Consider the following 23,514-nt stretch of genomic DNA (forward strand, 5'->3'; position numbering starts at 1 on the left):
CTGTAACATTTGTGCTTGTAATCATTGTGAACAGTTCAGTTATCAATAAAACAATGTTATTTTATCCCAATGTTTGTTGGGTTGTGTTTTACATTTTTCATGTTTTGACTTTTGTTCAATTCCAAACTCTACATCACTTTCTGGAGAATACGCAAACTGGTGCGTAAATGTACTCAGATTAATGCGACAAATACTCTGGAACATCAACATATACTCAACATACCTTAAATAACCTTTACATAACTTAGAAACAAGTTTTGAAGGCTTTGGTACGACAAAAACAAGTTAATTCGCTTACAGGGACTAAACTTGACAAACTGCGAAAGTATGCCAATTTGAACTGTAACAAACGTTCCGGAACATGTCCATAAGTTAAACATACCATAAATATCCTTTACATAGCTTAGAAATAGGATTTGAGGGGTTTGTTATGCTAAAACAAACTTTTGGATCATTCAGAGGCTAAAAGTGTCAAAAAGTGCACAAGTTTGCACTTTCGCGCATAACTTACGTTCTGAATACATCCGGACATCCAAAAATTTATGTAAGCATTATAATATTATGCCTTAGTGCTTGGCATGAGAAAAATCCATTCGTCGCGTCATTTGGATCGTTTTTCGCGCTTATGCGCATTCCGTCATAATTAACCGAACATCGCGATCGTACGGCCAAACGAACCAACATCCGAAACATTTTTGAGCATGTTTCATGTCCACAATGTTTAGGCATCATTTTAGGGCCTTAAAGTTGGCTTTACGGGCCTTAGAAGTGTCGGAAATGGCTTAAACATGCAACAGGGACCAAAACTGCCAATTCTGAAACTTTGTGCAGATCAGACATAGCCAGGCGGCCCGCCTGAGTTTTGTCAGATCCTGATGCGGGCCGCATGGACCCTTCAGTAACAAAATTTTTGTCTTTCTTGCAAATCTGGCCTTTCAAACACACGAAAGGGCAATGCCCTTTCACCATTTCAGGAGCTAAGGGTCATTTTGAGCCACCACAACATTGTGACAAGTGTACGCTTAAGATCGTGGCATGATATTCAAGAAACGATCCTAACGGCTCTACTTTTCCTATAAATACCCCCCCCCCCTTTGGTGTAAAACCCACAAAAATCTGATCAAAATGCTCTAAGTTGATGCCATTGCTTCATACCTGAGCTCTTTGATCTAGATTAGCATTCGGGGACCCTCCGTAAGTATTCTTTCGTTCTTTTATTCGCTTTTCGAGTCCGAAAGTCAACATTTTGTTGACTTTCTGCATTGACCAGCCAATGGTCAACCCGAAGTTCATTAGAACTTCATAACGTGAGCGTGATCACGATGGTTATAGTCCGTAGTGACTATACCTACTGATTACCACGTTATCTAGGCTCAGTGACGAGTCGTAGTTTCGGCCAAAATGCGCATTCTTGCGTATTTTGTAACCAAACTACTCGTAAGCATCAAAGCCGTTTGTTTTGATGCCAAACCTGTTTTCTAAACTTAGTTAAGCATGTTCTAACATGCTTAGCTCGTCACTTTTAGTATAGTGCTTATATAGGGTCGTAAGGTAAGCGATCTAAACAATCGCTTATACTTTCGAACCCGACCCATTTGGTCGATCATTAGGATCCGACCAAACACATTAGGTGACCATAGCTATAACCTTCCGAGGTTATACCTTGTGGTCACGATGTTAGGCGTTCCAAACGCGTTCTACGCGAACGACGTGTTAAGGTAGCATAAGCTACCTAATCGGGTCGTAATGGATCGTAAGCACTTAGGTTAGGTTTCATTTTTTTTGGGTAAAGGGTTACCCCAGTTAAATTTTATATCAACCAATAAAAGAAACAGGGTGTGCTGTGACATCAACACACACTACTAGTCTTGACAAACCAAGGCTAGAAAACAAGAAACAAACCAAAACCCAACAAACGACACAACCAAGCCAAACCGCTAAACTAGGGAAACACGACCCAAAAAAACAAACAATGAGAAAAACACACTAGTGACTCTTTAACCCGGATCTATCTCCAAATTCTTCGAGATCAGCCACCTTTCCATTATCTTCTTGTAATTCGGTTGCCCCCCAATCTTGAGACCCATAATCCTAAGCCGAACCGTATCAGTGATAGTTTTTGAGAGAGCCTCAGCACTTCGTTGAAGAGGGGAGAATAAGCGCTTGTTCCGTTCCTGCCATATATAATACGTGGACGCCGCTACCATGATTTTGCAAATAATATGCTCCAGAGTTCTTGAGTTTGTATTGGTTTCCATCCATTGCATGATCGATGACCAGGTGTTCGTTACATTCCCCATATCTACCATGTTTCTAACCAGACCCCATACCTTAGACGCATAAGGGCATTGGAAAAATAGATGGTCTCTAGAATCGCGATCGTACTTGCATAATGGACAACACATGAGCTGTAAATTAGTAGCACTGCCCGCTTCCCACACCGACATCCTATCTTGTGTCTTGAGTTTATCCTTGATAACTAGCCATAGATGAAAAGAGTGACGAGGAATGCATTGAGTAAACCACACCGCATTAGCCCAAGTAACCTTATCATCTCTATACCGCAAATTGTTCCAAACCTCCCAAGATCCAAAATGCTGAATTTTGCCTTCCAAATCTTTCCAGCCGAACCGATCTTCCACATCCGCTATAAGTTGTGGGATATCAACATTTATAAGGACTGGATAAGTATCATACCAAGCTTCAGGCCACAACCATTGTCCAGTCTCAGATATAAGGTCAGCAACCATAGAATTAAGAGAAAAACCAGCATTTGCTATCGCCCTAGGGGAGATAAAAGAGCGAAGAGGACTGTATGAACACCAATTATCACTCCAAGCATTAGTTTGCCGCCCACTTTTTACAGTTATCCAAATAGATGACCGAATACTAGGCCGAATAGCCAAGAGTTTCCGCCATCCCCAAGTAATATTACCTTTACATTGAATCTCCCAGAAACTTTTACCTTTCAGCTTATAAGAATGAATCCATTGAACCCACAGCGATTTACGATTCGTTATTATGCTCCAAATGTGAGATGTCAACATGGCTTTATTCACGTCCATGATGCTTCTAATGCCTAAACCACCCTCATCTTTATGAGTACAAACATGTTTCCATGCCACTTTTGCCCGAGCCGAACCTTGCAAACCCCCATTCCATAAAAAGGATCGCAATTTTTTTCTCCAAATCTCTAATAACACCATGAGGAAGCATAAAGACCGAAGTCCAATAAGAATACATGGCTGCCAATACCGAATTAATAAGCTGGAGTCTTCCAGCAAAAGACAAGGATTTGGACACCCAGTTATCTATTCTTCTTTCAACACGCTCCAAAAGAATTTTGCAGTCAGTGGCCGCGAGTCTAGTTGATATCAGTGGTACTCCGAGATACCAAACCGGCAAGGAGCCTTCGTGGAAGGGCATAACTTCAAGAATTAAATTCTTAATGTGCCGAGGAACATTACTGAAGAAAGCCGTGCTTTTAGAAGGACTAGGGGCAAGACCCGAGATATTAGTGAACTTTCCAAGAGCATCTCTCAGATGTTTAACCGAAACACTATCACCATGAGAAAAAACAAATAAATCATCAGCAAACGAGACACTTACTATCTTTTGTTTTGAGCAACGAGCATGAAATTTAAACGACGTCTGCGAGGCTGCTTGCTGCAAAAGTTGGGTCAAGACTTCCATTACTAGAGTGAACAAATACGGAGACAAAGGGTCTCCTTGTCTAAGACCACGTTTTCCCGCAAAATAACCATGAAGTTCCCCGTTAATACTCAGCGAGTAGGTCACCGTTGAAACACATGACATGATCCAATTCACCATTTTACTATGAAAACCAAATCGATTGAGGATTGTCTCTAGAAAAGACCAATTGACTGTATCGTATGCCTTTTGGATGTCAATTTTAAAAGCACATCTAGCCGGGCCTCTACTAAGATGATAATTATGCATCAATTCTTGCGTCAGGAGAATATTATCAGTGATTTTTCTACCCGGAACAAACGCCGACCGGTTAATGCTGACCAAGCTTTCCAAACTCCCTTTAATCCTATCTGTGATGATCTTACTGATGCACTTAAAGAGTACATTACAGCAAGAAATAGGACGGTAGTCAATAACAGAGTTAGGAGTATCCTTTTTAGGAACGAGTGCCAAGATCGTATGGTTGACTTGTTTCAGAAGTTTACCATTTTGAAAGAAATCCAGAACCGCATCCGTTACCTCATCTCCTACAATATCCCACGATTGTTTAAAGAAAGCAGAAGTGAATCCATCAGGGCCCGGGGCCTTATTTTCACCAATGCTAAACATGGCTGTTTCAACCTCCTCTCGAGTCACTTGTCTTACCATGTTATCAGCCGATACTTGGCTAAGGGTATTAACAAAGAGGTCTTCATCATCAAAATTCTGAACTATCTGATCAGTACCCAAAAAATTCGAATAATGCTCCACAAGGGCCGAAGTAACATCCTCACCTTCAAATCGATTCCCATGTATATCATGGATACAACTAATTTTGTTTCTGAAATTTCTGATTTTCACCACATTATGAAAATAAGCCGTATTCGAATCACCAGCACACAGCCATTAAACCTTCGATTTTTGTTTAAGGAAACATTCTTCGTCATAGGCCGCCTCCTGAAAATCATGTAGACACTTGGCAGCCAAGACACGAGCTTCTACGTCAAGGGGATTAGTATCAACTAACTGCTGGGCCGAATCCAGCTCATTACGCAGCCTTTTAACCTTTTCATGAAGGTTCCCCTGTTGGTGTAAGAGTTTACGTAAACATGGTTTCAGATTTCTCATTTTCCTAGTAACCGAGAACATAGCATAACCTTGAACATCCTTGGCCCATTCACAAACAACATGCTGCCTGAACTCCGGTTTAGCAGTCAGGAAATTTGGGAATTTAAACGGCTTCTGCTTTTTACGAGGAATAAATGGTAACTTTAAGATACAGGGGGTGTGATCAGAGACCCGAGCCGGCTGAAACAAAGCATAAACATGAGGAAATAAATCCATAAATTTAATGTTACTCATGATACGATCTAATTTCTTGAGAACTCCAATCCCTTCTCTAGGCTTTTGGTTCCAAGTGTAATGAAGCCCATGACTCCGAACATCCACAAGCTCAGCAACTTGGATGCAATCAAAAAATTCTCTCATACTAATGGTGTGACTCGAGGGACCGTATAGACAATCCTCCATATTGAGAGCTGAGTTAAAATCCCCTAACACTACCCAAGGTTGATCACGAGCTAAACTAGAATGCTTACAGATATCCTCCCAAAGGGATCTACGATCTTGATATTTATTTTCCGCATAGACAAAGGAACAAAGAAAGGTTTTGGATTCAGCTTTTAACAGAACTTGAGTGTGAATAACCTGGTCAGATTGTGAGAGCACCATGAGATCAACATCCTCTGTATTCCACCCCAAAATAATTCTGGTTCCTCTTTGACAAAGACCGCCATTCGATGTCCAATTCCACCTACGAAAGACCCCCTTACAAACCTTATCAAGCTTATTAACATTCACATGCGTCTCCAGAACCGCACAAATACTCAACTGATTTTCAGGTTAGGTTTCATTTTAGTATATAGGCTTTATTAAACCATATTTCACGAGTCTCCATACTCGTCTGGTTTACAAACCCGCATACTATCCGATCCTTCCGATTTTGGTCCGGTATATTAATATAGCTACCTATTAGGTGTCGTTTGATATTCCGTGATCTCTAGCATTATCTGGTTATTATACAAGAACTCCAAAGCAATCTCAGGTGAGTACATTGAACCCCTCTTTTACTGTTTTCCAAACTGTTTTGGGGTGAAACACATGTGCCTACTTGTTACTTTCATGCTTTCCTGTTTTCACATCATATACTTGCTATGTTCGTTAGTACATAATAGTACATGACTTCATTACATTTCATGCTATGTATGCCCATTGTGTGCATACTTAGTACATTGCATTTCATTACATTTCATGCTATGTATGCCCATTGTGTGCGTACTTAGTACATTGTTTTACATTACATTTCATGCTATGTATGCCCATTGTGTGCGTACTTAGTACATTGTTTTACAGTACATTTCATGCTATGTATGCCCATTGTGTGCGTACTTAGTACATTGCTTCACATTTCATTTCATGCTATTTATGCCCATTGTGTGCATACTTAGTACAATTGTTTACATCACATGCCTTCATTTTGGTATAACATTGGTTTGTTTAACATGGAACAATACATTCATTAACATTAGCTACGCCATTCGTTAGTAGGTAGTGGTACCATAGGAATTGACAACTCCCGTTCCTGAAATCCTGGGTTTGATTGGATTGGAAGGAATGACCGAATTCGATATACATAACTTAGATAAACCTTTAATTTGTTTAAGGGTTTATCGCCACAGTCTCAAGGCTTAGATGTATGCATATTTCGCAATACCGCATAAATGTTAATATCAGTAGAGCATGCATTGTTCCACAAAACATAACGTTGATTTAAACCATGTTTTACTTCAACACCTTGTTTTGTGCATTTTACATATGGTTTAGTTGATACATCTCGCTTACCATACAAGATATATTTTGGGTACACACTACATGATCTACATTAAACATAAACATTTTGACATTGATATACATACTTGGTGGTTTACATTGAACATAGACCTTTCGACATGGTTTACACAATAACACTTGACATATGGTTTATACATGAACAATTTACATGGTGGTTGGTTTGGGTAAATGGCTGGTGTAACGTGGCGTATGTAATATGATACAAACATGGTGGATACGCCGCTGGTACTTCCTATATATAAATGCTTGTATAATATTACATATCGTAGCGTTATCCAAGTCATTTCAATTTAGACACATTACATTTTACACAAATAACATACTCTTCACAAGACATCATTTTTACAAACAACTTATCTTATTCAACTTATTTTACTTGGTTACTCGTTTAACCTTGCACTTATCTATACATATCATCTGATGTTATCGTTTTTCAAATTGTTTACAAAGCAAGACAAATTACAAGGTTCATGACTGACTGTTATTAAACATTTCTTTAAACTCAAGTCATGAATCCCATTTTCACAAAACCTATGTATCTCACAGGCATTTTTATGCTGACGTACCTACTTTCACGTGTTTTCAGGAGCTATTCCATAGGATGATGATCATGACACTAGGGCGGACCTGTGCCTTAGAGACTAAAACTGAAGATAGACTTAGTTAATTATGTTATAAACTCTTTGTTTTTCTGTTTAAGACAATGTACTACCCTTGTTTAATAAATAAAATGTAACTTTGATTTTCATGGTTATGAAACAATTAATTCTGTCCACAACACTCCCCGGCGTTTCCGCCGCGGTTGCACGTTACACGCGGCCGAGGTGTGACACATACACTAGTCCATGCTCTATGAACATAACCTAGCCGGGTTAGATGACGATCCGAACTACTACTAGCATTAAACAACACCCGCTTTAAAGCTGACAAGTGGCCTAACATAACCACCACAAGTGGCCTAGTGGTGGAGTGACTTGGGTTCTTCAATAGAGACCCAAGTTCAATTCCCATTAGTGCCACTTTGGTGGCCACCGACACCCGCTTTAAAGCCGGACCGAGGACACTCGAGGTCTCGGGTTTGAAACATGTTTCTTACCCCTCTTTGATGGCTATGGGTATTTGCCGCCAGGGATCCTTGTCGGGTGGTGAACTGGGAAGGGAGATCCCTTCCGCGGTCAGGGGTACCGTGCAACTACCCTTTTTAAACAACACAAAATAATCATCACAAAACAAGTTTAACAAGTTTTACACCATTACTTTCCTTTTATCCATTAAGTTCATCATTTTACAAGACTTTTAGTTGGTGATCTTTAGTGTTTATGATTTTTAGCCATTAAATCATCTATTAACCATCATAAACGAGAACAAGAAGATGTTTAGAAGCACTTACTACTAGCACAAGGCTAGGGGAGTTCAAGAGGACAAAAGAGGTGGATAAAAGCAAATGAAGAAGGTCCTTCAAGATCCGCTTGCACCGAGCTTCGTTAGTGGCCTTCTTACTCCTCAATATCACCTTGGAATGGATGGATGATGTTGGAAAATGAGGGTGGCGGTGGTGCTTGGTTGGGCCGAGAACAAGGGAGGGAGAGAGGGAAGTGAAGATGGAGTGATGGAATGGTGGTATTTATAGACCTTCCATATAGCATATTCCTAGCATATTCCTGGCATATTCCTGGCATATTCCTGGCATATTCCTGGCATATTCCTGGCATATTCCTTGTATATTCCTGGTATATTCCTGGCATATTCCTGGCATATTCCTGGTATATTCCTGGCATATTCCTGGGTTTGCTGCGTTGTCTGCTTTTTGCAGTGTAAGCACTGTGTCGCGTAGGAACACACGGTACACGCTTAAACTTGAAAAATAACGTTTTTAAGCGTTTTAATTTATTTTTACACGAACCTGATTAAAATAAAATTTTAATCATAACAGAATATTTGTGGGATTAAATATTATCCGGGTGGCCACCAACGTTCGTTTCGCAGTTTTGTCGTAATTAGTTCTTTAGTTCAAATAAACACGTTTTCGCCATACCGAATCCTTCGAAACTTATTTCTAAGTTATGTAAGGGATATTTAGGGTATATTTGGCTTACGTCACAGTTCTGGAGTGTACGTCGCGTTAAACTGATTGCGTTTAAGCACCAGTTTGCGTATAACCTTTCAGAAAGTGATTTAAAGCTTGAAATCGGTATCGAATCAAATTGTTCGGTTGTTCGGTTAGATACCGATTCGTTAAAGTGCTTAATAAGCATTTAAAGTGTCGTTAGTGTTATTTTTAGTGACACAAAGAATTCCCGTCACTTAGGGAATTATTCTGGATGATAAAACGACATCTCTGCACAATATTTATGTTGTTAAAAGCTGAATTATGCTGAATTTAATAAAGTTCTGCACTTAAAGTGTGTTTCGTGCGTACTTTAGCTTTCGTAACGACCATAAATTAAACCCTTATATGTACTCTTGTGTTTTAATGTACCTTTGTCGTAGGACCTACACCTAGGCCTCAATTCTAATGTCTGACTGCTTTCTGCAGTTCCGTTGACACAGTGTGTCTTACTGGTGAGTTTACTAATATTTCTGACGCAGCGCTCTCGATTGCATGAAGCAATATTTTGTAGTATACAACGTGCATGAATTCACTTGCTTAGCATCTAATCAGTCAATGTTGACATTTAAGCACATAATTGCAGTCATTGAATAATAATTAAAGTGTACGGAAGTTACCGGTTTTGTGCCAGTTGTCACAGTCTCCCCCCGTTAAAAGAATTTCGTCCCGAAATTCAGACTGAACTAACTCTCGCAGGAGGCTTCTTGAATAAGTGGGGATACTTTTCCTTGAACTGGTCTTCGCGTTCCCATGTGTATTCGGGCCCATGCTTAGAGTTCCAACGTACTTTGACAAGTTTCACACTGCTCCTCCTGGTCTTGTTGACTTTCCAGTCGGTAACCTCAACGGGTTGTTCGGTAAATCGGAGGGCGTCATTAATATGCACTTCATCCGCGGGGATGATCACGTTCTCTTGTGTTGGACTCTTCTTGAGGTTGGACACATGAAACGTATCATGTACTCCATTAAGGTCTTCCGGTAACTCCAACTTGTACGCCACGGTACCAATTCTCTCCAAGATTCTGAATGGTCCGATGTATCGTGGATTCAGCTTCCCACGTTTTCCGAATCTGGCTACTCCCTTCCAAGGTGAGACCTTTAACAACACTTTGTCTCCCACCTCGACTTCTAAGGGTTTTCGTCTTTGATCAGCGTAGCTCTTCTGTCGATCTCGAGCCGCCTTAATGCGCTCTCGGATCTGCGCAATCTTGTCGGTTGTTTCTTGTACTAGTTCAGGACCAACCATACGTTTGTCACCAGCGTCTGCCCAACATAGGGGCGATCGGCACTTGCGGCCATACAGAGCTTCGAACGGCGCGGCCTTTATGCTTGTATGATAACTGTTATTGTAGGAAAACTCAACTAAGGGTAGGTGAGTATCCCAGCTGCTGCCTAGATCCATGACGCATGCGCGAAGCATATCTTCCAATGTTTGTATGGTTCGTTTGCTCTGGCTATCTGTTTGTGGATGGAATGCCGTGCTTAGATCTAGCTGAGATCCAAAGGCTTCTTGAAATGATTGCCAGATTCTTGAGACAAAGCGTCCATCTCTGTCTGAAATAATGGAGGTCGGCACTCCATGACGTGCCACAATTTCCTTCAAATATATCTCTGCCAGTTTTCCAGTGCTATCCTTTTCTCGGATTGGTAGGAAATGCGCAGACTTCGTCAATCGATCAACTATTACCCATATCATATCGTGCCCTCTCGGGGTCCTGGGTAATTTTGTTATGAAATCCATCGAGATTTGCTCCCACTTCCACATGGGGATCTCTGGTTGTTGTAGTAGGCCAGACGGTTTCTGGTATTCAGCCTTAACCTTAGCGCAGGTCAGGCACTTTCCTACATAGACAGCAACGTCGCTTTTGAGTCTTGGCCACCAATAATATTCTTTTAAGTCTTGATACATCTTGTCCGACCCTGGGTGGATCGAGTATCTTGACTTGTGCGCTTCATCAAGGATGACTTCTCGTAGGCCACCATAGAGCGGAACCCAAATGCGCTTTTTAAAGTATAAGGCTCCCTCTTCATTTGGCGCCATGTACTTCAATGCACCCCGGAGGTATTCAGCTTTGCAATTTTCCACCTTAAGGGCTTCTTGTTGTGCGTCACGAATACGTGAAGTGAGGTTCGATCGGATAGTCATTTCCAATGCTCGAACCCGTAGGGTCTTAACTCTTTCCTTTCGGCTCAACGCGTCCGCTACAACGTTTGCCTTTCCAGGGTGGTACTTGATCTCACAGTCGTAGTCATTTAACAGCTCGACCCATCGCCGCTGGCTCATGTTCAGTTCCTTTTGATCAAGTATGTGTTGCAGGCTTTTGTGATCTGTGAAGATTGTACATCGAGTACCATATAGATAGTGTCGCCAGATCTTTAAGGCAAATACCACTGCGCCCAGTTCCAGGTCATGAGTGGTATAGTTTCTTTCGTGCACCTTCAATTGCCTTGAAGCGTAAGCGATGACCTTTTGGCGTTGCATGAGCACGCAACCCAGTCCTTGTCGCGAGGCGTCGCAGTATACCACGAAGTCGTCCGTGCCTTCGGGTAGTGACAATATTGGTGCATCGCATAGCTTGATCTTGAGTAGCTGAAAAGCTTCTTCTTGCTTAACACCCCAGTCATACTTCTTGTCTTTCTGTGTAAGGGCGGTTAGTGGCTGAGCTATTTTTGAGAAATTCTCGATGAATCGCCTATAGTAGCCCGCTAAGCCCAAAAATTGCCGAACTTCAGTCGGGGTTTTGGGAGCTTCCCAATTCTTTATGGCTTCAATCTTGGACGGGTTTACATGAATTCCCTTCTCATTCACCACGTGACCAAGAAATTGTACTTCGCGAATCCAGAATTCGCACTTTGAGAACTTTGCATACAGTTTCTCTGTCTTCAGTAGTTCTAGGATGGTTCTGAGGTGTTGCTCGTGCTCTTCTTTCGTCCGTGAGTAGATCAGGATATCGTCGATAAATACAATTACGAATTTATCGTGATATGGTTTGCATACTCGATTCATCAGATCCATAAAGACCGCTGGTGCGTTCGTCAGTCCGAATGGCATAACAAGAAACTTATAATGTCCATAACGTGTTCTGAATGCCGTCCTTGGTACGCTTTCTTCTTGGATCCTTAACTGATGATATCCAGATCGAAGGTCGATCTTGGAATAGTAGCTTGATCCTTGCAACTGATCAAATAAGTCATCAATCCTCGGTAGTGGGTACCGATTTTTGATAGTGAGCTTGTTCAGTTCTCTGTAATTGATACACATTCGCAGAGTTCCATCCTTTTTCTTCACGAACAATACTGGAGCTCCCCAGGGCTTATGAATCCTTTATCCAACAACTCCTGGAGTTGTGTGGATAATTCTTGCATTTCGGATTGTGCAAGTCGATAGGGGGCCTTGGCTAAAGGAGCGACTCCTGGAACCAAGTCTATACGGAATTCGACTTGTCGTTGCGGAGGTAGTCCTGGTAGATCTTCGGGAAAAACATCAGGAAATTCCTTCACCACAGGATTGTCTTCGAGTTTCGGCTCCACAGCCTTTTTATCTACAACATGTGCCAGGAAAGCGACACATCCTTTCCTTAAGCACTTCTGTGCTTTTATGCAGCTGATGATTCGCAGAGGCGTGTCTCGTCTTTCTCCATGTACGATGAGGGTTTCATCATTCGCCAAAGGGATGCGAATGATTTTCTCATGACATACAACTTTAGCTTTGTTCTTGGACAGCCAGTCCATGCCAACTACTACATCGAAGCTACCTAATTGGATAGGTAAGAGGTCGATGCTAAATTTTCGTTCACCAAGTTCTAGTGTGCAGCCTCTAACAACTTCGCCCGATTCAACAAGTTTACCATTGGCTAGTTCTATGGAATAAGTAATTTCTAATCTACTAGACTCTATTCCAAGTATGCGTTTAAATTCCACAGACATGTAGCTATAATCGGCGCCAGTGTCGAATAATATGGATGCAAAGTGATTGTTAACGAGAAACGTACCGGTGACCACGTTAGGGTCCTCGCGTGCGTCCTTTGCTCCGATCACAAATGCTCGCAGCCTGAGCATTGTCTTTCTTTGGGCAGTCTCTCATGAAATGTGTCACACCCCCAAAATCCACCAGCGGAGTATCACCACTTGGGAGCGTGACTGACCAGGATCAAGCCACCAATCATATTGAACAATATAAATAATTAAAGAAATTCATAACCCAATTCAATACAATTGATGTTCCAACAAAACATAGTTTAAGTAGCGGAAGCATGTAAGAAACCCAACATAGTTAATAGTTTTAAATGTCATAACAGTTCAACATAGTAATCACGATCCTTGTCCACAACGACCGCGCCTCCAGTGCAAGCTCCATAAGTACCTAAGGTCCTGCAAGGCATGCAGCAACGAGTCAACAACTAGTTGAGCGAGTTCACAGTTAACAGTTCAGTAATAGTATAGTGTGAGTAGTAGTATGTTCGTTCGTTATGTCATGTATCGTATTAGTTTCCATCGCGGCCTCCCAGGCAGGTATGCGAAGATATTAGGGGATGTTCATCCCGAGTATTCTAGACTAGGTTTATCTGTATCGCGGCCTCCCAGGCAGGTGTGCGAAGATTAGTAAATTTCAGTTCGCGGCCTTCCAAAGGCAGGTGTGCGAAGTCAGTCATAATATCGCGGCCAACCCTTGGCAGGTGTGCGAAGATCAGTTCAATAAGTGTTACTAGTCTAGTCGTAGTTCTATCAGCGGAGTATGTACAATAGTTCATCAAATCCCATTCCCACCCGGGAACCCCATGCCTTGGCTGTGTGAACTCACCTTGGTTTGCTCGGTATGCTAAAGAATACGCACGCTCACAGTTAATCAACCACGACCTATCGTACGCACGTATGTATAATCAGTTTTCGTTCAAAACAATCTTGTACACAAATCTAACGTCACATAGTGTGTTTGGCAGTTAATCATCATGCAGCACATAATAGTTATTTTACTTTCATACAATCATGCCTCATATGATAGTGTTCTTGATCAATTCGAACAAATTTACTCAGTAACACAATTAACAGGGCTGTCATGTTTAACAAGATCAACATACTTAACAAGATAACACGTTTCTCGCAGAACTGATACACTTAACATGGTTAACACTTAACACAGTTAACATATGAAACAGGAATAATAACTTAACAATACAAGTTAACTAACAGAGTTAACGAACAATTAGAGTTAACAGCTTAGTAACTTATCAATGGTTTACATGTTTAACTGAGTTACATACTTAACAGGATTACGTGCAGATAACAGAGTTAACATATCAGTTGGATTCTAACAGAGTTAACATACATAACTTAAGGGACATAATGAGGCTAACATGTAAACATAATTACTAAACTGGATGAGGTTTCTGAAGTAATAGAGTTAACAGGTTATTGGACCAACAACCCTAGCATAGAACTCGGATAGGGGTAAAGCCTTTCATAAATTCGGACCACTAGCCCCCATTTAAACTCGGACCCCATGTGTTTCATATAAAGCTCGGACCAATGTAACACTTAAGAAACTCGGACCCTCACTAGGGTTTAAAGGTCGGACAGGGGAAGCTCTACCATGTGGGGGGGGGGTGGTTTCCCTTCATAAAGGTCGGACAACATAGTCCATGTCCAAAAGTCGGACCCCTCCCCTACTTTGAATAAAAGTCGGACCATTCAACTCCTGTTAACAATATTCGGACTAATGTGCATCTTATAAAACTCGGTTCCCTTATAATCATAACGGTCGGACCTCTTCATCCATATAAAGAAACTCGGACTACATGACAAAGCAAGGAACTCGGACCCTTGTGTTGCTTAAAGCTCGGACCATTAGGTTACATGCAAAGGTCGGACACATGATACATATAAAGGTCGGACAAGTGTTGGCACAACAAAGCTCGGACATAACATAATTCATGAGTTTTCAATTCCATAGAAACAATTGCAACAGTTACGTGCTCTACCATCAGTTACGTTCAACGATCCCAAAACCCTAATTTCATACATTCTCATAGTGCAGAATCAGAATCAATCATCAACAATTTAAACATATCGTACCTCTAATCATCATGCAATTGATTTCATAACAATCTTATTCATTTCTCAATAAATCAGGCTCAATCAATACGCAGAGAATATCAAATGAGAACTAGGGTTTTCATGAATCATATAATCAAGAATTGAAAACAATCAATCAATCAATTAGGTACGATGATCAATAGACAATTACCTTGAATGATCCTAGAGGAAATGTGGAATCAAAGTGTTGAATGTCTTGTGCCAATGATGATGGTGATGATTTCTAGGGGATTAGAGAATGTAGTACGTGCTTTGGTTTTGAGAGAATGATTAGTGAAAAAGGGATTAGGGTTAAGTATCTCTAAGATTTCACTAATTACCCTCTACCTCCCTAAGTATCATATTTTACACATGCACACCATCTCATGACAATTTCATAGATTCACCACCAAGTTCATATATTTACCAAGTCTTTCACAATTAACAAACAACCATGCACAATCACACAATATGATTCATCGCATCAAAACGTATACAATTTCACAGCAATCAATTGTGCAAATAAACAGCTAAACAATACATGAACGTGCAATAAATGCGAAATAAAATATTGGGAATTCGAGTTGTCACATTATCCCCAACTTAAAAGAAATTTCGTCCCGAAATTTGGTACGCACTCACTGAGGAAGCTAGGTAAGCTGTATTGTTCACTGGTTTTCTTGGGGTGTCACATCATCCCCCCGTTGATTTGGAATTTCGTCCCGAAATTCTGTAGTAGTAGCTTCAGCCTCAGTAGTGGTTGCATTGGTTCTGAATAACTGGGGGTACTTTTCTTTCATTTGGTCTTCGCGTTCCCAGGTGTACTCTGGGCCACGTCGGGAGTTCCAACGAACTCGAACAAGAGGGATTCTCTTGCTTTTGAGGACCTTAACATCCCGGTCCGTAATTTCAACTGGCTTCTCGACGAACTGCAACCGCTCGTCGATAGTGAGTTCCTTGAAAGGAACTATGAGGGTCTCATCTGACAGGCACTTCTTCAGATTCGACACGTGAAATACATTGTGAACTGCACCGAGTCCAGCTGGTAGGTTTAGCTTGTAAGCTACTTTGCCTATTTTCTCAATGATCTTGAACGGTCCGACATACCGCGGATTGAGCTTGCCTCGTTTACCAAATCGAACCACACCCTTCCAGGGTGAGACTTTTAATAAAACCCGGTCCCCGACCTGAAATTCCAAAGGCTTCCTACGCTTGTCCGCGTAGGCTTTCTGACGGTCGCGTGCTGCCGCCATGCGTTGTCGTATTTGCGCAATCTTTTCTGTGGCGTCCACTACAATCTTCGGACCCGTGATCTGACTATCCCCCACCTCTGCCCAACAGAGAGGTGACCGGCATTTACGTCCGTACAATGCCTCGAATGGAGCGGCTTGTATGCTGGTGTGATAACTGTTATTATACGAAAACTCCACCAAAGGGAGATGCTTTTCCCAGCCGTTACCGAAATCAATAACACATGCCCGAAGCATGTCTTCAAGAGTCTGGATTGTTCGCTCAGACTGCCCATCCGTCTGAGGATGATATGCTGTGCTCATGTCTAATAGTGAGCCAAAAGATTTGTGCATTGCTTGCCATAGCTCTGACGTGAATCGTGCATCCCGATCCGAAATGATGGAGGTGGGCACCCCGTGCCTCGAAACAACTTCTTTAAGATAAATGTCTGCGAGAGTGGGGAACTTATCCGTTTCCTTTATAGCCAGGAAGTGTGCAGACTTGGTGAGTCGATCCACGATCACCCATATGGTATCATTCCCACGCTGAGATCTAGGTAGGCCTGTAACAAAATCCATGGAAATCTCTTCCCATTTCCACTGTGGTATCCTGGGTTGTTGAAGTAGGCCCGCTGGTTTCTGATACTCCACTTTGACCTTTGCACATGTCAAACACTTGCCGACGTAAGTAGCAATGTGGGCTTTCATGCTAGGCCACCAATATGTTGTTTTGAGATCGTGGTACATCTTATCCGACCCTGGATGTACCGAGTAGCAGGACTTGTGAGCTTCGTCCATTACCAGCTCGCGTAAACCGCCAAAAAGTGGGACCCAAATACGCCCCGTTACATAGTAGGCGCCGTCTTCCTTTTGTTCCATTCGTTGCCTTGAGCCGCGTAAGGTTTCAGCTTTGACGTTTTCAGGCTTTAATGCTTCCATCTGAGCAGTTCGTATCTGTGTAGGAAGACTGGACTGAATAGTGAGCTGCAAGGCTCGTATGCGTCTAGGTAGAGTGTCTTTCCGACTGAGCGCGTCAGCCACAACATTGGCTATGCCTGGATGGTACTTGATGGCGCATTCGTAATCATTAAGTAGCTCGACCCATCGTCGTTGACGCATGTTCAATTCCTTCTGCTTGAAGATATGTTCGAGACTCCTGTGATCGGTGTAAATTGTGCACTTGGTACCGTACAGGTAGTGTCGCCATATCTTAAGTGCAAAAACAACAGCTCCCAGCTCTAAATCGTGCGTCGTGTAGTTCCGTTCGTGAACTTTGAGTTGCCGCGAAATGTAAGCAATGACCTTGTCGCGCTGCTTTAACACTCATCCAAGACCCTGGATGGATGCATCACAATCTACTACGAAATCGTCCGTGCCCTCTGGCAATGAGAGAATAGGTGCGCTGCAAAGCCTATCCTTTAGGTACTGGAAAGCGGTTTCCTGGGGATCTCCCCAACGGTAGGTGACACCCTTCTGTGTCAGTAGTGTAAGTGGCTGAGTAATCTTTGAGAAATCCTTGGTAAACCGTCTGTAGTAACCCGCCAAACCCAAGAATTGGCGTATTTCCGTTGGTGTACGTGGTGCAGGCCAATTCCTGATCGAATCTACCTTGGATGGATTGACATGAATCCCATCCCTGTTCACCACATGGCCTAAGAAGTGGACTTCACGAAGCCAGAAGTCGCATTTTGAAAACTTGGCGTACAGTTGTTCCTTTCGAAGAAGTTCCAAGATAAGACGCAGGTGCTGCTCGTGTTCCTCCTGACTCTTGGAGTAGATCTGGATGTCATCGACGAAAACGATGACGAACTTGTCTAGATAGGGTTTGCACACCCTGTTCATAAGATCCATGAAAACTGCAGGCGCGTTCGTAAGCCCAAATGGCATGACTAGGAACTCGTAATGGCTGCAGCGAGTTCTGAATGCTGTCTTGGAGACGTCCTCATCCCGGACTCTCAGCTGATGATAACCAGACCTTAGATCAACCTTGGAGTAGTAACTCGACCCTTGCAACTGGTCGAATAAGTCGTCAATGCGTGGAAGAGGATAACGGTTCTTCACTGTGACCTTGTTCAGTTCACGGTAATCAATTTCACATCCTGAAGGTGCCATCCTTCTTTTTCACAGATAATTGGTATCCAAGAGTTCTTGTAGCTCCCCAAGGCAAAGAGATAGGTCGGATAAATCCCTTATCCAAGATTTCTTGTAGCTGCGTCGATAGTTCTTCCGATTCTGGTGGAGCTAAGCGATACGGTGCTCGAGCTATGGGTGCTGCTCCTGGAGCGAGCTCGATTTGAAATTCGACCTGACGATGAGGCGGTAGACCAGGTAAATCTTTAGGAAACGCCTGAGGAAAGTCGCGTACAACTAGATGGTCTTCCAACTTCTTTTCTTTCGCTGATGCGTCAGTAACGAGAGCCAAAATTGCGGTGTGGCCCTTCCGCAAACATTTCTGAGCCTTCAAGAAAGAGGTGATGCCAACCACAGCACCACTCTTGTCGCCTTGAACTTCGAGAGGTTCTTGACCAGAATGAGGAATGCGAACAATCTTTTCTTTGCATAGGGTTTCTGCTTGCTGTTGCTGCTGGCGATTCCGATTTGCAGGCCGTGAGCTCCTGAATCCTTAGCTCCATGGCCCATCTTGAGACGCCTCTGGCAGCGTCCCTCGTTGCACTAACCACCGTGGTGTCTGTTGCATTAGTTACACGTTGGGTGAATTCCTCGATATCCACCCTGCCCCTGACCACCAGTAGTTGGCTGACTCGGGCTCTGGTGATCACTATTCTTGCGCTGCTGCTGTGCTTGAGACTGAACAGTAGCGGAACCCTTGCTGGAATACCCATCCCATTTCCGCTTGTGTGTCACTAGGAGTAGCGGGAGTAGCAGAAGTGGTAGCGGTAGTAATAGCGCTGATACAACTAGGCAGCCTGTTCTGTGCCACTGCCCGATCCGTGAGCCGATGAGCAAGACACTGAATATCTTGGATATTGTCGAGGTTAGCCGATGTAGCATGGCTCTGAATCTCTGAGGTTAGACCCTTGAGGTACAATTTGATACGCTTGCTTGGGGGGTCCACCATGGTTGGACACAAGATGGCCAGTTCGTTCGATCGTTTCGTATAAGCTTCAATTTCTGACCCCGTCATTTTCAAATGGTAAAGCTCCACTTCTAACTTGTGGATGTCATTACGCGTGCAGTATTCCCTTTTAATGCGTTCTTTGAATTCGTTCCAGGGGGTGGCGTTAGCAGCTGCCAGCCCTAATATCTGAACTTGCGTGTTCCACCAGGTTAGCGCGATTCTTTCCAACGTAACAGTGGCATACTTGACCCTGCGAGCCTCAGGGCATTCACTCATCTTGAATACTGACTCGAGCTTCCCAAACCGATGGAGTAGTCCCACTGCTCCTTCTGTGCCACTAGATGTGCTTGGACGACAGTCCATGAAGTTCTTGAATGTGCAGACAGGTTGCTATGCATTCTGACCCGTTGCGCGAGAAAGATAGGTCAAGGTTAAGCGCGAGGGTTGGGTCACGCGAGTAGGATCTAACATCCTAGGATAGGTCTGGAATAGCAGGTTATACCTCCTGCCTGTGCGGCTGCAAGCGCCGCAGCAACTTGTTCGTTAATGAGAGCTGTCAACTGGGCTTGAGTCATGTTAACACGTCCAGACATGATCGAACAGTAAAGGTAGCGTAAGTATGAATGGTTCGCGAGTAGTGCGATGACAGAAAAGTGTAAGCACATAGGTGTTCTCAAGAAATAATAAGTAGTGAGCAAAGTAATGTAAGCATACTACGAGCAAAGTTCTATGCAATTCTAGCATGTAGGCAATAAACATATACCTTATTACCTAGGATGTTGAGTCTTGCACGTGGAGCGAAGCGTCGTTGTGGATCGTTGAGAGCACTGTTCTGGTTATAGTCTGGTTTTAATAAAAACGTTTTCCCATATTAAAACCAAGTTCTCTATAACCAATGGCTCTGATACCAATCTGTCACACCCCCAAAATCCACCTGCGGAGTATCACCGCTTGGGAGCGTGACTGACCAGGATCAAGCCACCAATCATATTGAACAATATAAATAATTAAAGAAATTCATAACCCAATTCAATACAATTGATGTTCCAACAAAACATAGTTTAAGTAGCGGAAGCATGTAAGAAACCCAACATAGTTAATAGTTTTAAATGTCATAACAGTTCAACATAGTAATCACGATCCTTGTCCACAACGACCGCGCCTCCAGTGCAAGCTCCATAAGTACCTAAGGTCCTGCAAGGCATGCAGCAACGAGTCAACAACTAGTTGAGCGAGTTCACAGTTAACAGTTCAGTAATAGTATAGTGTGAGTAGTAGTATGTTCGTTCGTTATGTCATGTATTGTATTAGTTTCCATCGCGGCCTCCCAGGCAGGTATGCGAAGATATTAGGGGATGTTCATCCCGAGTATTCTAGACTAGGTTTATCTGTATCGCGGCCTCCCAGGCAGGTGTGCGAAGATTAGTAAATTTCAGTTCGCGGCCTTCCAAAGGCAGGTGTGCGAAGTCAGTCATAATATCGCGGCCAACCCTTGGCAGGTGTGCGAATATCAGTTCAATAAGTGTTACTAGTCTAGTCGTAGTTCTATCAGCGGAGTATGTACAATAGTTCATCAAATCCCATTCCCACCCGGGAACCCCATGCCTTGGCTGTGTGAACTCACCTTGGTTTGCTCGGTATGCTAAAGAATACGCACGCTCACAGTTAATCAACCACGACCTATCGTACGCACGTATGTATAATCAGTTTTCGTTCGAAACAATCTTGTACACAAATCTAACGTCACATAGTGTGTTTGGCAGTTAATCATCATGCAGCACATAACAGTTATTTTACTTTCATACAATCATGCCTCATATGACAGTGTTCTTGATCAATTCGAACAAATTTACTCAGTAACACAATTAACAGGGCTGTCATGTTTAACAAGATCAACATACTTAACAAGATAACACGTTTCTCGCAGAACTGATACACTTAACATGGTTAACACTTAACACAGTTAACATATGAAACAGGAATAATAACTTAACAATACAAGTTAACTAACAGAGTTAACGAACAATTAGAGTTAACAGCTTAGTAACTTATCAATGGTTTACATGTTTAACTGAGTTACATACTTAACAGGATTACGTGCAGATAACAGAGTTAACATATCAGTTGGATTCTAACAGAGTTAACATACATAACTTAAGGGACATAATGAGGTTAACATGTAAACATAATTACTAAACTGGATGAGGTTTCTGAAGTAATAGAGTTAACAGGTTATTGGACCAACAACCCTAGCATAGAACTCGGATAGGGGTAAAGCCTTTCATAAATTCGGACCACTAGCCCCCATTTAAACTCGGACCCCATGTGTTTCATATAAAGCTCGAACCAATGTAACACTTAAGAAACTCGGACCCTCACTAGGGTTTAAAGGTCGGACAGGGGAAGCTCTACCAAAACTCGGACCATGTGGGGGGGGGGGTTCCCTTCATAAAGGTCGGACAACATAGTCCATGTCCAAAAGTCGGACCCCTCCCCTACTTTGAATAAAAGTCGGACCATTCAACTCCTGTTAACAATATTCGGACTAATGTGCATCTTATAAAACTCGGTTCCCTTATAATCATAACGGTCGGACCTCTTCATCCATATAAAGAAACTCGGACTACATGACAAAGCAAGGAACTCGGACCCTTGTGTTGCTTAAAGCTCGGACCATTAGGTTACATGCAAAGGTCGGACACATGATACATATAAAGGTCGGACAAGTGTTGGCACAACAAAGCTCGGACATAACATAATTCATGAGTTTTCAATTCCATAGAAACAATTGCAACAGTTACGTGCTCTACCATCATTTACGCTCAACGATCCCAAAACCCTAATTTCATACATTCTCATAGTGCAGAATCAGAATCAATCATCAACAGTTTAAACATATCGTACCTCTAATCATCATGCAATTGATTTCATAACAATCTTATTCATTTCTCAATAAATCAGGCTCAATCAATACGTAGAGAATATCAAATGAGAACTAGGGTTTTCATGAATCATATAATCAAGAATTGAAAACAATCAATCAATCAATTAGGTACGATGATCAATAGACAATTACCTTGAATGATCCTAGAGGAAATGTGGAATCAAAGTGTTGAATGTCTTGTGCCAATGATGATAGTGATGATTTCTAGGGGATTAGAGAATGTAGTACGTGCTTTGGTTTTGAGAGAATGATTAGTGAAAAAGGGATTAGGGTTAAGTATCTCTAAGATTTCACTAATTACCCTCTACCTCCTTAAGTATCATATTTTACACATGCACACTATCTCATGACAATTTCATAGATTCACCACCAAGTTCATATATTTACCAAGTCTTTCACAATTAACAAACAACCATGCACAATCACACAATATGATTCATCGCATCAAAACGTATACAATTTCATAGCAATCAATTGTGCAAATAAACAGCTAAACAATACATGAACGTGCAATAAATGCGAAATAAAATCTTGGGAATTCGAGTTGTTACAAAATGATCATTGCTTCCACAACTGAAACATCCTTGGTTTCGCCCATTTCCGTTGCCAACACCATTTCCATTTCCACCATTGTTTCTATTATCAGCCCCATTATGATTTCCATTCCCGTTCCTCTTACTCCAACAGTCTTCAGTGCGGTGACCCAACTTTCCACACTTGTCACACTTTGAGATGCGACAAACTCCCTCATGATGGCGTTTGCACCGATGGCATTTGGGCAAGGTGCCCAGGTATCCCTTAGCTGGAGCGTCGTTCATGGCTGCAAGCGATTTTGCCTCCTGAGGCGGGTTGGGGCCACACTTCTTGTTTGAACCCTTGTTGTTACGAGTTGCTTGATTCAAGTTTGCATGTTTCCTTTTCTTGCCAGCGGACGACTCAGCATGCATCTTGGTGTTTTCTGTCAGGTTCAGTGATAGCTTCTCCATGCGAACACAGTCTTCAGTAAGGCTGACAGCCAGAGTTACAGCCTCAGTGATTGTCTGGGGTTTGGCTGAAGTCACCATGCCGCGAAATTCCGGGGCCAATCCCCAAATGTAGCGTTCAACGCGCTTGAATTCCGGAGTTACCATGTAGGGAATCACCCTAGACAAATCATGGAACCTTCGAGTATACCCTGTGATGTCAGCACCTACCATAGTCAAGTGCCAGAACTCCGTCTCCAACCTTTGGAGTTCGGCACGAGAGCAATACTTCTCTCGCATTTTCTCTTTCAGTTCATCCCAAGTCATGCCATACGCGGCATCATCGCCTAGGGTTTGGACTTGCAGGTTCCACCAAGTCAAAGCTTCATCGACAAATAACCCAGTAGCAAAGGTGACTTGTTGATCCGCGGTACACTTGCTCATGCGGATAGTGGCCTCAGTCTTCTCCATCCAACGCACAAATGCTACCGCTCCTCCAGTGCCATCGTAGTTCATTG

At 42.5% G+C, this 23,514-nt stretch overlaps 2 protein-coding genes across 2 annotated transcripts; both read right to left on the reverse strand.

The window, feature by feature from the left end:
* Positions 1-1,997: 1,997 nt before the first annotated feature.
* LOC110900567 lies at positions 1,998-3,065 on the reverse strand. The gene has a single exon (XM_022147451.1). It carries the CDS (start codon positions 3,063-3,065, stop codon positions 1,998-2,000), a length of 1,068 nt encoding a protein of 355 aa, XP_022003143.1.
* A 31-nt stretch (positions 3,066-3,096) lies between these two features.
* On the reverse strand, positions 3,097-23,164 carry LOC110900568. The gene is made up of 3 exons (XM_022147452.1): positions 22,586-23,164; positions 4,626-5,580; positions 3,097-4,484 (listed from the first exon to the last, which is right to left on the reverse strand). Exons 1-3 carry the CDS (start codon positions 23,162-23,164, stop codon positions 3,097-3,099), a joined length of 2,922 nt encoding a protein of 973 aa, XP_022003144.1.
* Positions 23,165-23,514: the final 350 nt, after the last annotated feature.

Source organism: Helianthus annuus, chromosome 13, assembly GCF_002127325.2.
Source record: "Helianthus annuus cultivar XRQ/B chromosome 13, HanXRQr2.0-SUNRISE, whole genome shotgun sequence".
Classification (NCBI taxonomy): Eukaryota; Viridiplantae; Streptophyta; class Magnoliopsida; order Asterales; family Asteraceae; genus Helianthus; species Helianthus annuus.